Raw genomic sequence first — 12,088 nt, 5'->3', positions numbered from 1 at the left:
CCGTATATAAATAATACTTACTTTAGTGACAGAGAATTGAAAAACAACTGACGGAGAAATATGGAGAACAAAGACTAATTTTGACTGAAAGATTAAGGATTAAAAATAGCCTAAAATTCTGAATTCCATCAAGATCAGACATTAAAATATAAAACCTGTAACCATTTAAATCAGTACATTTCAGTTTTTCAGAAGTACTGGTCTTTGTGCAGGTCGTAAGAAAGACTGAGAGCCTTACTTAGAACTATCTTTGGTTGGACTTTCTTAAACTAAATAGAGTATTTCTGTTCTTGCATAGTTTTCCTGACCCCAGCAATTGATTTTTGCTATGTGGTGGATCAAAATACTGTGGTTTGTTTAAATAGAATAATCTGGATACTTTGGAAAATATATTGAAGGCATCATATTCATTACACATGCAAACCAAAATCAGACAGCTTAAAATGAGTTTTTTTGTGCTTATTAACAAAAAGAAAGACAAAAAAATTGCTTTTACATGGTAACAAATTATTGAAAATCAATTCACTACAGAAAAATAACTTACTGGTTTCGCTAGTGTTACGCAAGTCGGTATTGCTTATGATTATACCTTTAACACAGAGAATATTAATATTAACATGTTATTTTAATACGCAAGGAAAACTTATACACTTATAAGTCCTTCATTGTATCAACTATAGAGACTAATGCAAAATGGGAATGCTGTTGGCATACCAGCATAAGCAGTACATGTATTTGAGTGTAATATAATGACATGCTCTGATGTAATAATTGAATTTTTACCTTTGTTATACCCGCAAATTATTATTGAAGAGCATTTCTGGCTCACTACATGCATCCTTTTTGCTCATAAGAAATTGTATAAGGCTTTTCTTTTGAGAAACCTCCAAAATAATAATGTTGTGCCTGTCATTTCCATCCTGACTGAACTTAACATGAAATTGTTTCTGAAACTGTCAGTCCTTTACAATTTTGATAAAGTAAGCCATGTCACATATAATGTCCTCTTTTAAATGAAATCTAGTTTTATCAAAAAACTTAGTTCTTCCAGACAAAATTCTTCTGTGCAAAATTGTTTTTAATGTGTTTTTGTATGTGTAATTAACCCTAAGAATTGAAGGAACACAGAATTGTACAAAAGTGTACAGACATTTTGAACTAACATTGAACAGTTAATACAATATAAGTTAGAAAAATAGGATCCAGGGGTTAATTTATTGAATACCCTGGCACCATTTGAACTAATTAACCAGAGTCACTTCTAAGAAAAGGTCTGCAGTACATTCCACTAAACATAAAATACATTATTTGGGGTTTCAGGGTGCCCTTTAAATTTGCTTTGGAAAAGCCTTTTCCCCTCTGCCCCCCATATGAAACGTGACCATGTTTTTATGAGCAAAATAATAATATCACCAACTATTAGGTTACATTGGCATACTCTGTGCTAGCTGGTAACTCAATTATATTTGAAGGAAAGAAATAGATGCATTGACATCTGATAAAATCCTTTCGATACGTATATTTTTTGGATATAATACAGATAAGTTCATTAAATATTATTTTTATTATCAGTTTTGTATCATGTATCAACTTATATCTTAAGGCAAAAAAACCCCCACATCTTGGGATATTTTGGTATAGAGGGACAGGTCTTAAATAATTTAGCAAGACCGTAGCCAAAATGGTTATTATCCTCTGTTCAGCAACTGTGTGATGGCATCTGAGGCGTTGTGTCCAGTTTTAGGCTTCCAGATAGATGAAAGACGTGAGTTACCGGAGGGAGAGCGCCAAGGTGAGTGCGGCTGCACATAAAAGGTGAGGAGAGACAGTGAAAATTGCATTTGTTCAGGCTTTAATAAGTGTAAGCTTAGGAGAGAGGCTTTATTATCCATTTCATTCTTCTGGAAGGTGTATTTGAATGGGGCAAGATGTAATGGACCAAAGTTAGAACACAGGAAATTCAGATCAGAAGTTAGGAATAAAACTGGAACAGCTTGCACCAAAAAGTTATGGATCCTTGTCTATGGAGATACTCAAAGCTCAAATTCACCTAGTTGGACCTTATTTGAGTAGGGGCTTAACACTTGAATTCCAGAGATATTCTATTGTCTTATGACTCTTTTTCAGAGAAGTCTTGTTAAACAGCTAAAACTTCTAAATGGGTGATTTTTAAATGGAAACAATAAAAGGACAGAATAAAACTTAACCTGAAATTCATTTTTTTTGTTGTTAAATGTTAGATGACAGAAAAAAAAATCAGCGGTGATGTGAAATAATTTTAATTGTCTCTTTTGAAGAGAGATTGGTTTGAAAAATGTAGATTTCCCTGAATTTGTTCTTGATTATGCAGTTTGTTTAAAGATCAATGAAGATTTTTACTTTCAGTCCATTTTGCTTATAAATAGGAAATAAAGACTGTGTGGCACCATTAGCTGTGTTTACCACCGTTTTTTTTAAAGTAGAGATTTAAACCTCTTTATTTTTGGAAAGTTGAAAAACAATGTCCTTACAAAGCGTATGAAAGTGTCCTTGGAAAAAATGAGAGCTTCCTTTTGAAAGAAACCATTTCTTTTTGAAAACAGCATCTTCATGCGCCTTTGCTCAGTGAGATGATGTAAGTAAATTCCATACTTTTGGTTTTTCAGATACTCAAATTAAACATTCTTTAGCTTTGCGGTTCTGTAATAGCACATTTTCAGGCGTGTGCTCTCCAACCTCTTTCTGTTCCAGTGTCTTTTGAAATGTAAAAGGATCCCTAAGGAAGTCAAATCCACCAGAAGCATTTTCTTTTCACCTTTTTGGTTTTTCTTCTGAGCTCCTTTTTCTCGGGAGCTGGGGGATCAGGTGGCAGCTTCTGAGGTGAAGCTGGAGCTGGATCTTGGTCTACATGGTCCAGCATTTTCAAAATCTGATGAAATCTTCCTTCTTGTTGTCTGAAGTCGTATTCCACACTATACAAAAAGGAAGCGATTTAAGTTAGTGAGAAATTCCCTCTTTAAGAAACACGTGCAAAGGATGCTTACCTCATTAGAATAATTTGGCATTAGTCAATATTAGAGCTTGGTTGAAACACAAAAGTATATAAGTTGCTACTTTGAAAATAAATCCGTTCTTAAACTTTTCTGAGGGAGAACTTTTTCTTATATAAGAACTCCAGCATTGTGCCCAGAACAATGCAAAAAAAATAAGGGAGAAGAAATGAAAATGTACTAGCATGACATTTTAATCCATTTTATTCAATAGCTAGATTTTGATACTGTAATCTAATTCCGTCATATGTTTGGCATGAATTCAAAACTCTCATGTGTTGAACTTTGGTAAATGTGAATGTCTCCCGCTAGGATACCTGCTAGAACCAAAAAGACATGAAATTAAGCAAATATATAAGTCTTTGAGATAAGTGGTATTAGCTAACAGGAAAGTAGAATGTAACTCATTTTCTCCATTGAGACCAATAATTACAAATGATGATGAATGAGAGCCAAGATGTTAATTAGATAAGAGCAGATATATGCATAACGTAAGGTTCGAAAGAATCAATGCGGACAGTGATTAAGCAGCCTGATGCAGCCAGCACAGTTAAACAAAAACAAAGAAAAAATTAGATAAGATGCAATGCTGTCTGGTTTTTCTTCATTTCAACCATCATTTCTGGGCAGGAGAGTGGGAACTGTGTCAAATATGTCTGCTGTGCAAGTTTTAGCAGGTGAAAGGGAGAGAAGAAAGGAGCGGGTTGCATTCTCCATAATGCAGGAGCTTTGGGAGGAAGGAGGAGGCATCATCAGAGGGATGCTGGATGTCACCGGAATGGGGCACTGAGTAGGAAACTCTCTAAAATTAGTAAATATGCAGATCCTTAAACATTATCAGTTGTATTTGTATGCGTATAGAAATCCATAAACATCGTTCAAGAAATTGTTGAAATTAAGTAGAAGCTTGATTGCCTTATAATGAATATGTTTTAGGGTTTTTAATGAAATGGAACAACTCAGTTGGCAAAAAGAAAGTAACAGGAGTATTCTAATTTAGAATATCTGGAGAAGTATCTCAGGACAGGAAGCAATACATAATAAATATGAAAGAAGCAGAAGAAAGTGATATAAATGGCAAATTTGATCAGTGTCCTCAATTTTATCTGAATATTGCTATTACTACAGCATAATGCTTTTCAGTATTCACAGATCACAAATACTAGAGAATTAAATGTTTTGTTTATAGTGTATGCAAGGACAGCATCTGCTAATGTTCCTGTTTTCTTCCCTTTGTAAAAGTTTTTAAGTTCATGTTTGAGCGATTATTTCTAGAGGCAAGAGGTTGATTCAGTCTTCATTTAATACTGTGCCTTATATGCTGAGATAACTGTTTTCCGTTGCTACTTGCATTGGCTTATTATAATACAAGTATTAGTCTTACAGGATCTAGATTGAAAGTCGCAAGTCATCTCACATAACCTTGCTGGATAGTTAAAAAAGCTAAACTTAGAGCCACTGGAGACCTATTCCCTGCTAGACTGAAAAGCTCTTTATTACTTTACTGATCAGTGTAATCCACATTTGGATTGATATGAGATTAGGGTATTGATTGACTTGAGGACTGCTTAAAATGTGCATGATAAAGATGGTTCAGTGAGAGTGACCCGACATTCTGCTTGTGCAGTGTTTGAATCACTGAGGTTCTTCAAGAGCAGGAAAATGGCGATCAGGATGAAACATGTGAATCTATAGTTAATGGCCACAGTGATGCTATGTTAGTGGAAAAATTACTTGCATGGATTTTTTGGGCTACATAAATCACAAGAGTTGCAGGGGTTCGTCTAGAGTAAAACCTGATAACAATTACCTCTTTCAGAATGGTGACCACTGCATATGTTATGAACGTGAAATATTAGTTACTCAGGATGCTTTTTTCTTAACCACGTCTTGTGGAACATCTCTCTAAAGTGAAAACTATTATGTTTCCTTGTTGTCCTCTGTTTTGTCTCTTTAAATAGAAACTCTCTAGAGGAACTGCGTTCTCTTGTATGTATTCTGCTAATCATTGCACTGTAAGCCTCCAGGCATCATTATCATTATAAACTTCCTAGTAAACCAAAAAGGCACATCAGTGTTTCATTTCTTCGTCCATTCTTTCCTTCAAATACTTGTGCTTGTCGCTCAGAATCTTTCCTGTATTCAGACAGTGTAAACTGAAAATTCAGAGTAAGCATCATAGTTTATTCTGAAGAAAGAAAACGTCCTGTGGTAAAGGGTAGTTTGTACATAAATTCTAGAGTGAACTCTGTTCCTGTCAAAATACACAGGGGTTATTTGTTCGGAGACAATGACCAAGTAAAGGAAATCTTCCTTTTTATACAGCTTCAGCCTGTGCTTTTGGATAAGTCATGTAATTTCCTGGAGTATCCGATGGACCGAGAAGACTAACAAATTTGTCTCAGAGGAGTTGTGGTGTTTAATGTGTGACATATCAGTTACTTTGAGAGTTCATTGCCAGAGGTTTAGGACATTGGCACTTGACTGAGCTGTATGTTGAACAATTGGGTCTAATGCTCTGTACTTGACTTTACCTAACAAGCTTCCTAAGCTTGTTGTGCTCATAGTGCTAACAAACTGGCAAAGCTCATGGTCTGCCATATTCTTTGCAATAAAGGCAAATTTTTCAACCTAAAAGAGAAATTCTCTTACCCTTTATTTTTGTAAATGTAAAAAAGTTTAGCCATCTATGGCCTAATAAGTATAAACTAATAAGTATACTAATAAGTATAAATATCTTTGAAGGTATAAACAACTTCTAGGAGATGTTTCAAATCAACTTCTCCTTAATTTTGCAGTGGAATGTCTAACTTGAACACCTGATCTTCGCAATATGTGACTGGAAAGCTTATTTTCCACTGAGCTTTTCAAAAAACCTAAGCTTTAATACAGTACAGCACATCAGAAAGATGATACATATAGCAAGCAAAATGAACATGCGATTTAAGTAACTAGCTCATCAGCTGCAAAGTCCTTTAAGTCTCCCTCACAAAAAAGGAATGCAAAAAGATAAGATTAAAATAGCAGTATTATAGTTTCTCCACTACCTTTGGTTAGAATACATATTCTCTGCTTCTCCAAATAAGGCCTAAGACACCATATGTAAATGTTGACCATGCATTCACTTTCCTCTTCATCCTCTGAAGTCTGCAGTGTGTGGCACTACTGGAGAGGATCTAAAATGGCCAAGTGTGAGCTCCAGCTCCGATTACGCTGCAGTTGTGTGATACGTTACTTAATATCTTGTGAAGCCCAGTAAATCTTAATCACATAACTGAAGATGTGTGTTTTCTGCCTCATAACTGAGGTTGCAGAGAATGTGTTTACAAATTGGTGGAAGCCTTATAAAATCCTGAGTAGACAAGCTATGTGTGTGGCATAACCAAGACTTGGTACGTACTGTTGCTCTGGATAATGGCTGGCGAGCTGAAGACTTACAGTGTGTTTGTATAGACTCAGCATTTGAAACATGCACACCTTCCAGAACACAGCATGTTCAGTCGTAAGAGTTTACCATAAACTACAGTTTATATTTGGAGTAACTTACACTCAAATTGCACTCTCTTAAAATAATAACAAATAAACATTTACTGAAGTGAGAAGTGTGGGAGTTCTTTTTCACATAAGCATCAACTGTAGCTATAGCTTCCTGGCATTTGGAGAATTGAGTGCTTATCTTTTCCAAGATCTAAATTTGGGAATTTCATCATCTGAAACAGCATGAAAGGTTTTCAAAGCATGCTAGTGATAATAACGCTATGAAACATTAGTGGGAAATTTCTATTTGAATTTTAAGCACAGTAACTCTTTCAGATAATACCAATATTAATTATTTTCCACTCAGGAAAACAAACCAACCACCTCATGCATAGCACTTCATCTTCTGTTAAAAACTGGATTAATAAAAACTAAGACCTTTTATAGCTGTGAGCAAAACATTGTACTGTACATTTGTGAGAGCGACAGACAACATACAGTTGTGAAGGAGTGAAGTACCTGTAAATGATACATGCGGTGTTCTGACAGGTGCTGCAATTGTTGAGGTCTTGACCAGTGTGATAGAAATTACGCCTGTAATAGACAGTAGTTCATTTATAGATGAATTAACAGATGTCTGAATCTTTCATGAATAAAAATAGTTCTGTTCACCACTTATTTTATCTTTACTAAAAATTCTGGTGTCAAACTCTAAATTAGAAAGTTGCTTTAAAATTCCCAAACTTTATGTTGATTCATGTTTTTATTTTTTTTGTCTTCCCTGTCTCATGCTGTTAAGATTCTGATTGTTGGTTCTTGCATGAATACTTGTTAGGAAAACACAGATGTGCGACTGCTTCTTATAAACTTATAAACACACTTATATTCTTATAAATACCCTTTAAAGTATTTGAATATCCATGCTTTTGGTGAATCAATCTTATCTCTGCCTTTATGCTTTAAAATCTTTCCCCTTTTCATGTTTCCTCACTTGACTATAAACAAGTCAGGTTTTTACTGTGAATACTATACAAATTTGGAGTGTTGAGAGAACAAGAAATTGGACTTAACACCAACTAGAGTTGAATTATTTTCATGATGGAGAGATCTGCATTATAAACAATTTGTGGTCGGTAGCTCATCTGAAGGATGCGTAACGCACACTTAATGAGTATAAGTTATTTGAAGTAGGGGAGTTCAGTTGATACCAAATAATTTCCTGATTTATTTTGGAATTAAAGTGGAGGTTCTTCATGTACCTCATTGTGCTACTTCCACAAGTACTTTTATTATGGAAACCGTGGAAACGAACAGAAGTATTTTTAATATTAAGAGCCAGATGGACATTACTCAAAATGTTCCAAGATAAAAAAGATTATCTCTACAGAGTAAAATGAATGCTAACTTGATTTATATTATTTTAATGTTTTAAATGAATGTAAATTCATATTTGGAGCGTGAGTGGGAGAGTTATACATCAGAAATGCAAGAAGGTAATTTTAACTCCCAGATGAAATACTTTGAGAAAGAAAGAATTCTTCAAAATAGATTTTTCTTCAGAAGTTGCAGGAAAATTGGGGTGTATAAAATCGTGGCTTCAGTCAGGTAAGTCCTGACAGTATTTGCACACCCACACAAACCTCTTGTGTCCACATGGGAACAAGTGCGAAGACCTGGTGCTGAGCCACGGGAGCAAGTCAGTGTCATATTTTGTGCTAATTCTATGCAATGGAACCTACACAAAAATCTCAATGCCACCTTCTTTTTGTCATTGCAGAGTTTGTAGAAATGTGGAAGATTATCAGATTGATTCCTTAATTGTAGTCAGTAAATACTGTTGATACCAGTTATGCATAAATGATTATTCTCGATGCCTAAGCTAGCTGTGCCAAGTAAAAGTAAATCTATGATAATGTAGGCTCCATGTTGTTATATCTTTAAAAAATAAATGTAAATGGAACCTTTATTCTCTTGATACTTTGAATGACAAAAATTATTTGACGGATTATAGGTCACTGTCATAAAGCAGAACTTTAAAATGTATCCTAGATGCATTTACTGTAAGTAGGAGCTGCTTAGAATAGAATAGAATGCTTTAGAAAGCATTATTAGGATATTCTAAAACCTGTTTTGAGCATAGAAATATATAAAATTCTATTTTATCCTTGTCCTACAAAGGTGTCCAATCTCTAGACATTAGTTGCATTTATAATATTATTATTATTTACAATGAGTAAGTTGCATAAATAAGCTACTTAAATAATATTTGCAACCTTGGCTAATAGTCACTGTGAGAGCAGACTGAAAATAAATACAGGTCATGAATTCTTATGATAGTGCAGAAAGTCATTCTAAAGTCAGATTCTGAAGTGAGTTCTTGCTAACAATCTTCACATGCTGTATGTTCATGGTTTTAATCCCTTTTAAACACCTACCTCCACCTCCCGTGAAATCTTCCTGACATACTGAAGCTCCTGAAGTTTACCTGGCCTCCTGCCTTTTCCTGGTTTTAAGGTGTTCCCTTTAAGGCTGTTTGTGGTGTCACAAATTGTTACTGGTCCCCAAATGTCTGCAGATGCTATGCTTTAGCCACTAATACTTCTGCTTGCTTATGCAGGCAGTAATAATTTACTGAACAAAAGCATGGGTTTGCTGATATAAACTGTTTCAGCAAGAGGACTGCCTTCGCACTAAGTGCATATCTGGCCTTGTTATTTAAGAGAGAACTGACTTGCCATATGTTTCTATATACGTTATTACATTAGACTGTTGGGCTTTGTTGTACTGCCAGCTTTCAGATGTCAGTGGCTTTGTATCTGCCACCATAAATCTGAATAAAAAAATGAGTCAATAAACTGTGTCTCACACTGGATTTAGTAAAGGCAGTGTCAGCTAAAGCCAAACTATAAAGAAACTTCCTTCTCTGTTGAAGCTCGAATACCAGAAATAGGGTGAGATACTGGTTTTGCAAACTCATCGTTAAATATTGCAGGAAAGATTTTTTTCAGTAGCAAAGGTTAAAAGAGTGCTAACATCTACTTTACATTTGTGATGAATTACTGATATTAAAATGCATCATACCCTTCACTGAGGGCTCTGGATTTTTCCAGGTCTTGGATTACATTCAAAAGGACTTTAATCTTCTCCTGGTTTGACTGCAAGGATTCCTCTACAGACTGCAGCCTGCCTTGTAGGGCACAGATTTCGCCATGTGCCGAATGAATTTGATTTATTTCGCTAATCTCTGTCTTGCTTTGTGGTTTTATTTCATTCTTTGGCAGATAAGACTCTGTGTGAAATCCTTCTAAACAGCTGTTACACTGAGAAACATCTGACTGGGTAGAATTTTTCTCGATTTCAGTATTACATGACAGAATAGATTTTGACGCATTACTGCTTGTCGATGACATTATTGTGTGATCATCGTTTGTTAATATCGCACAGCTTGAATCCATTTTGTGCTCTCCTGCCTGTTGATAGTTTCTGAGGCAACAAGGAGATGAACTGTGGTTTGATGGAGGTGATAATGGAGCAGTTGCCTTGCTGCTTGAATCTTCACTGGTAACGGGCAACTCAGAATCACCTTTGTCTGCTTCACAAGAGTCGGAATGTGGATTACATTCACCGCAGTTAGTAGAATTGCTTATGCAAGGATATGCTTTTTCAGAATTAGATGACAGCGTTCTGTTTTCATAATTTTTGTTTCCATTTATAACAGCAGAAGAATGTAGTGAGTTACTTAAATTCATGGTTGTGTTTGGTGCATCCCTGCAAACATTGCTGTCTTGTGGAAAACTCACATGTATGTATTCAGGTACCTGTGTAGAAACAGTTGTCTTCTCTGCTGCTGAGAAATCATCTGAGTGGATTGGTCCATTGCTTTGTGCTTTTGATGGTCTTTGACTTAACTGACCATTCACTTCACTATTCCTAAATTTATCTTCAAAATGATCAGTTATTCTTAAGTAACAGAGATCTGAAGACATAATGTCTTGTTCAGAAATATTGCCATTTACTTGGATAGAATTGGCAGGCTCAGTTGGCATTTCTGTTAATGATTTGCTTACTGTCAGCTTTTTCTTTTTAAAAACCGGGAAGTGTTTCCTGAGGCTGGGAGATGTTTGTATGGCAATATTCCGAAGCCCCTTCTGAGCTTTTGGGAAAGATGGAGATTGATGCAGCAAAAAATTGTGATCCTGAAATATTTCTGTTCTTCCAGTGGTGAATGCTAGATTTTGGGCAGGATTAGTATCCAGTTCTGCTTTTGTGTTCACACCATCATCCTTGAATCGAACTTGCTGAGATTTACTCCTGCGGTGGTGTGGCTGTCTCATGAAATCAGCTGAATCTAGACTGTTCCTTTTCAGTAGCACTGGGCGCATTTTCATGTTTTGCTGGGCCATTGAATCACAATCTAAAGTCTGTAAGTAACGTGTTTATTTGTGAGCCATTTCATTTGTCATTTGAACTGTATGTTATGGTTGTTCCTAAGAGGCACAGGAATATCTTACACCTGAAGAAGCTAAATTCGTCATTCTTCTTCTTGTTATTATGTAGACTTTTAACTGACATACTCTCTTTAGGGATGCTTTTTCAGAGTTAATTGCTAATTAGACCAAACACTAAAATAAAGAAATTAAATATCAAATGAAAGGAGAGATTTCTTGTACCTAGGGAAGGCTGAAATCCTTGTGTTCTGAAGCTAATGCGATCTTTGCATTACCAAGTTGTAACAAGCTGTTTTTCTTACACATAACTAATTTAAAGGTGAGGTTGAGTCTATGGCTTTTCTGATGGCTCTTGTTTGACAGTCAGCTCCATTAGTCATCCAGCTTTTTTTATGACTGACCAATCACATATGTTTTATTTGCATGTTGTCTAAACAACAACCATAATAACTTAGGGTGGCATTTTCATTTCCATTGCATGGTTGTACTGATGGAATATGTCCATTAATACCAAACTGACTTGCTTTCTTCAGAGAGAGCTTTTCTTCTTCAGCCATCTTTTTATGTTGCAAAGGAAACTAATCTTCCCAAACAGTTATGCAACGTGTAACCACTTCTGACCAGGTAAAAATCCACCATCCAGTGGGTTTCGGTGAGATGAGTTATTGACGTGCAGTTGTTATTCAGTTCATGCAGATGCAAGGCCAGTCAGATCCAAGGGACTGTTTCCTTTGGGGAAGTTCTGTACATGCTGTGGCATCAGAAGGGTGATCCAGACCAGATAACCAGGACATGCACAATAACAGTAACTATTTCCTGAAAGTAAAAAGAAAACAGATGTAGATGAATAAACTGTAATTTTCTTCTACTGTCTCCTAACGACTTTTCACCTCTAGTGATTTTATAACTTTGGCAGTGAGATACTTATATAGAAACTGAAAAATGTTTTATAATTTTGAAGTGACTAAGGTTTTCTTCATATTAAACACAAAGCACCAAAAATGGATCTAAAATATTCAGAGCAGCAGTTTTCTCCTAGTGATCTGTACTCATGTAGGGGCCTCAATCCGGTCCCAAATACAGATCTTAAAACGTAAATGTTCGGATTTGATAATGGCTATTAAATCCTATTAT

General features: G+C 35.5%; 2 protein-coding genes across 2 annotated transcripts in view; one reads left to right on the top strand and one right to left on the bottom strand.

Annotated features, from left to right (window-relative positions):
• DOCK2 (dedicator of cytokinesis 2) overlaps positions 1–12,088 on the top strand; it is a gene marked incomplete at its 5' end in the record, with an annotated part of 169,343 nt that overhangs the window by 64,667 nt on the left and 92,588 nt on the right. The window lies entirely within an intron of this gene.
• Positions 2,765–10,969, bottom strand: INSYN2B (inhibitory synaptic factor family member 2B; the record flags this gene model as incomplete). Its single annotated transcript, XM_080353428.1, has 3 exons — positions 9,588–10,969; positions 7,026–7,100; positions 2,765–2,951 (listed from the first exon to the last, which is right to left on the bottom strand). Exons 1-3 carry the CDS (start codon positions 10,907–10,909, stop codon positions 2,765–2,767), a joined length of 1,584 nt encoding a protein of 527 aa, XP_080209554.1. The 5' UTR covers positions 10,910–10,969.

This window comes from Nesoenas mayeri (assembly GCF_963082525.1).
Source record: "Nesoenas mayeri genome assembly, chromosome: 14".
Lineage (NCBI taxonomy): Eukaryota > Metazoa > Chordata > Aves > Columbiformes > Columbidae > Nesoenas > Nesoenas mayeri.
This window is presented reverse-complemented; position numbering and strand designations above follow the sequence as displayed.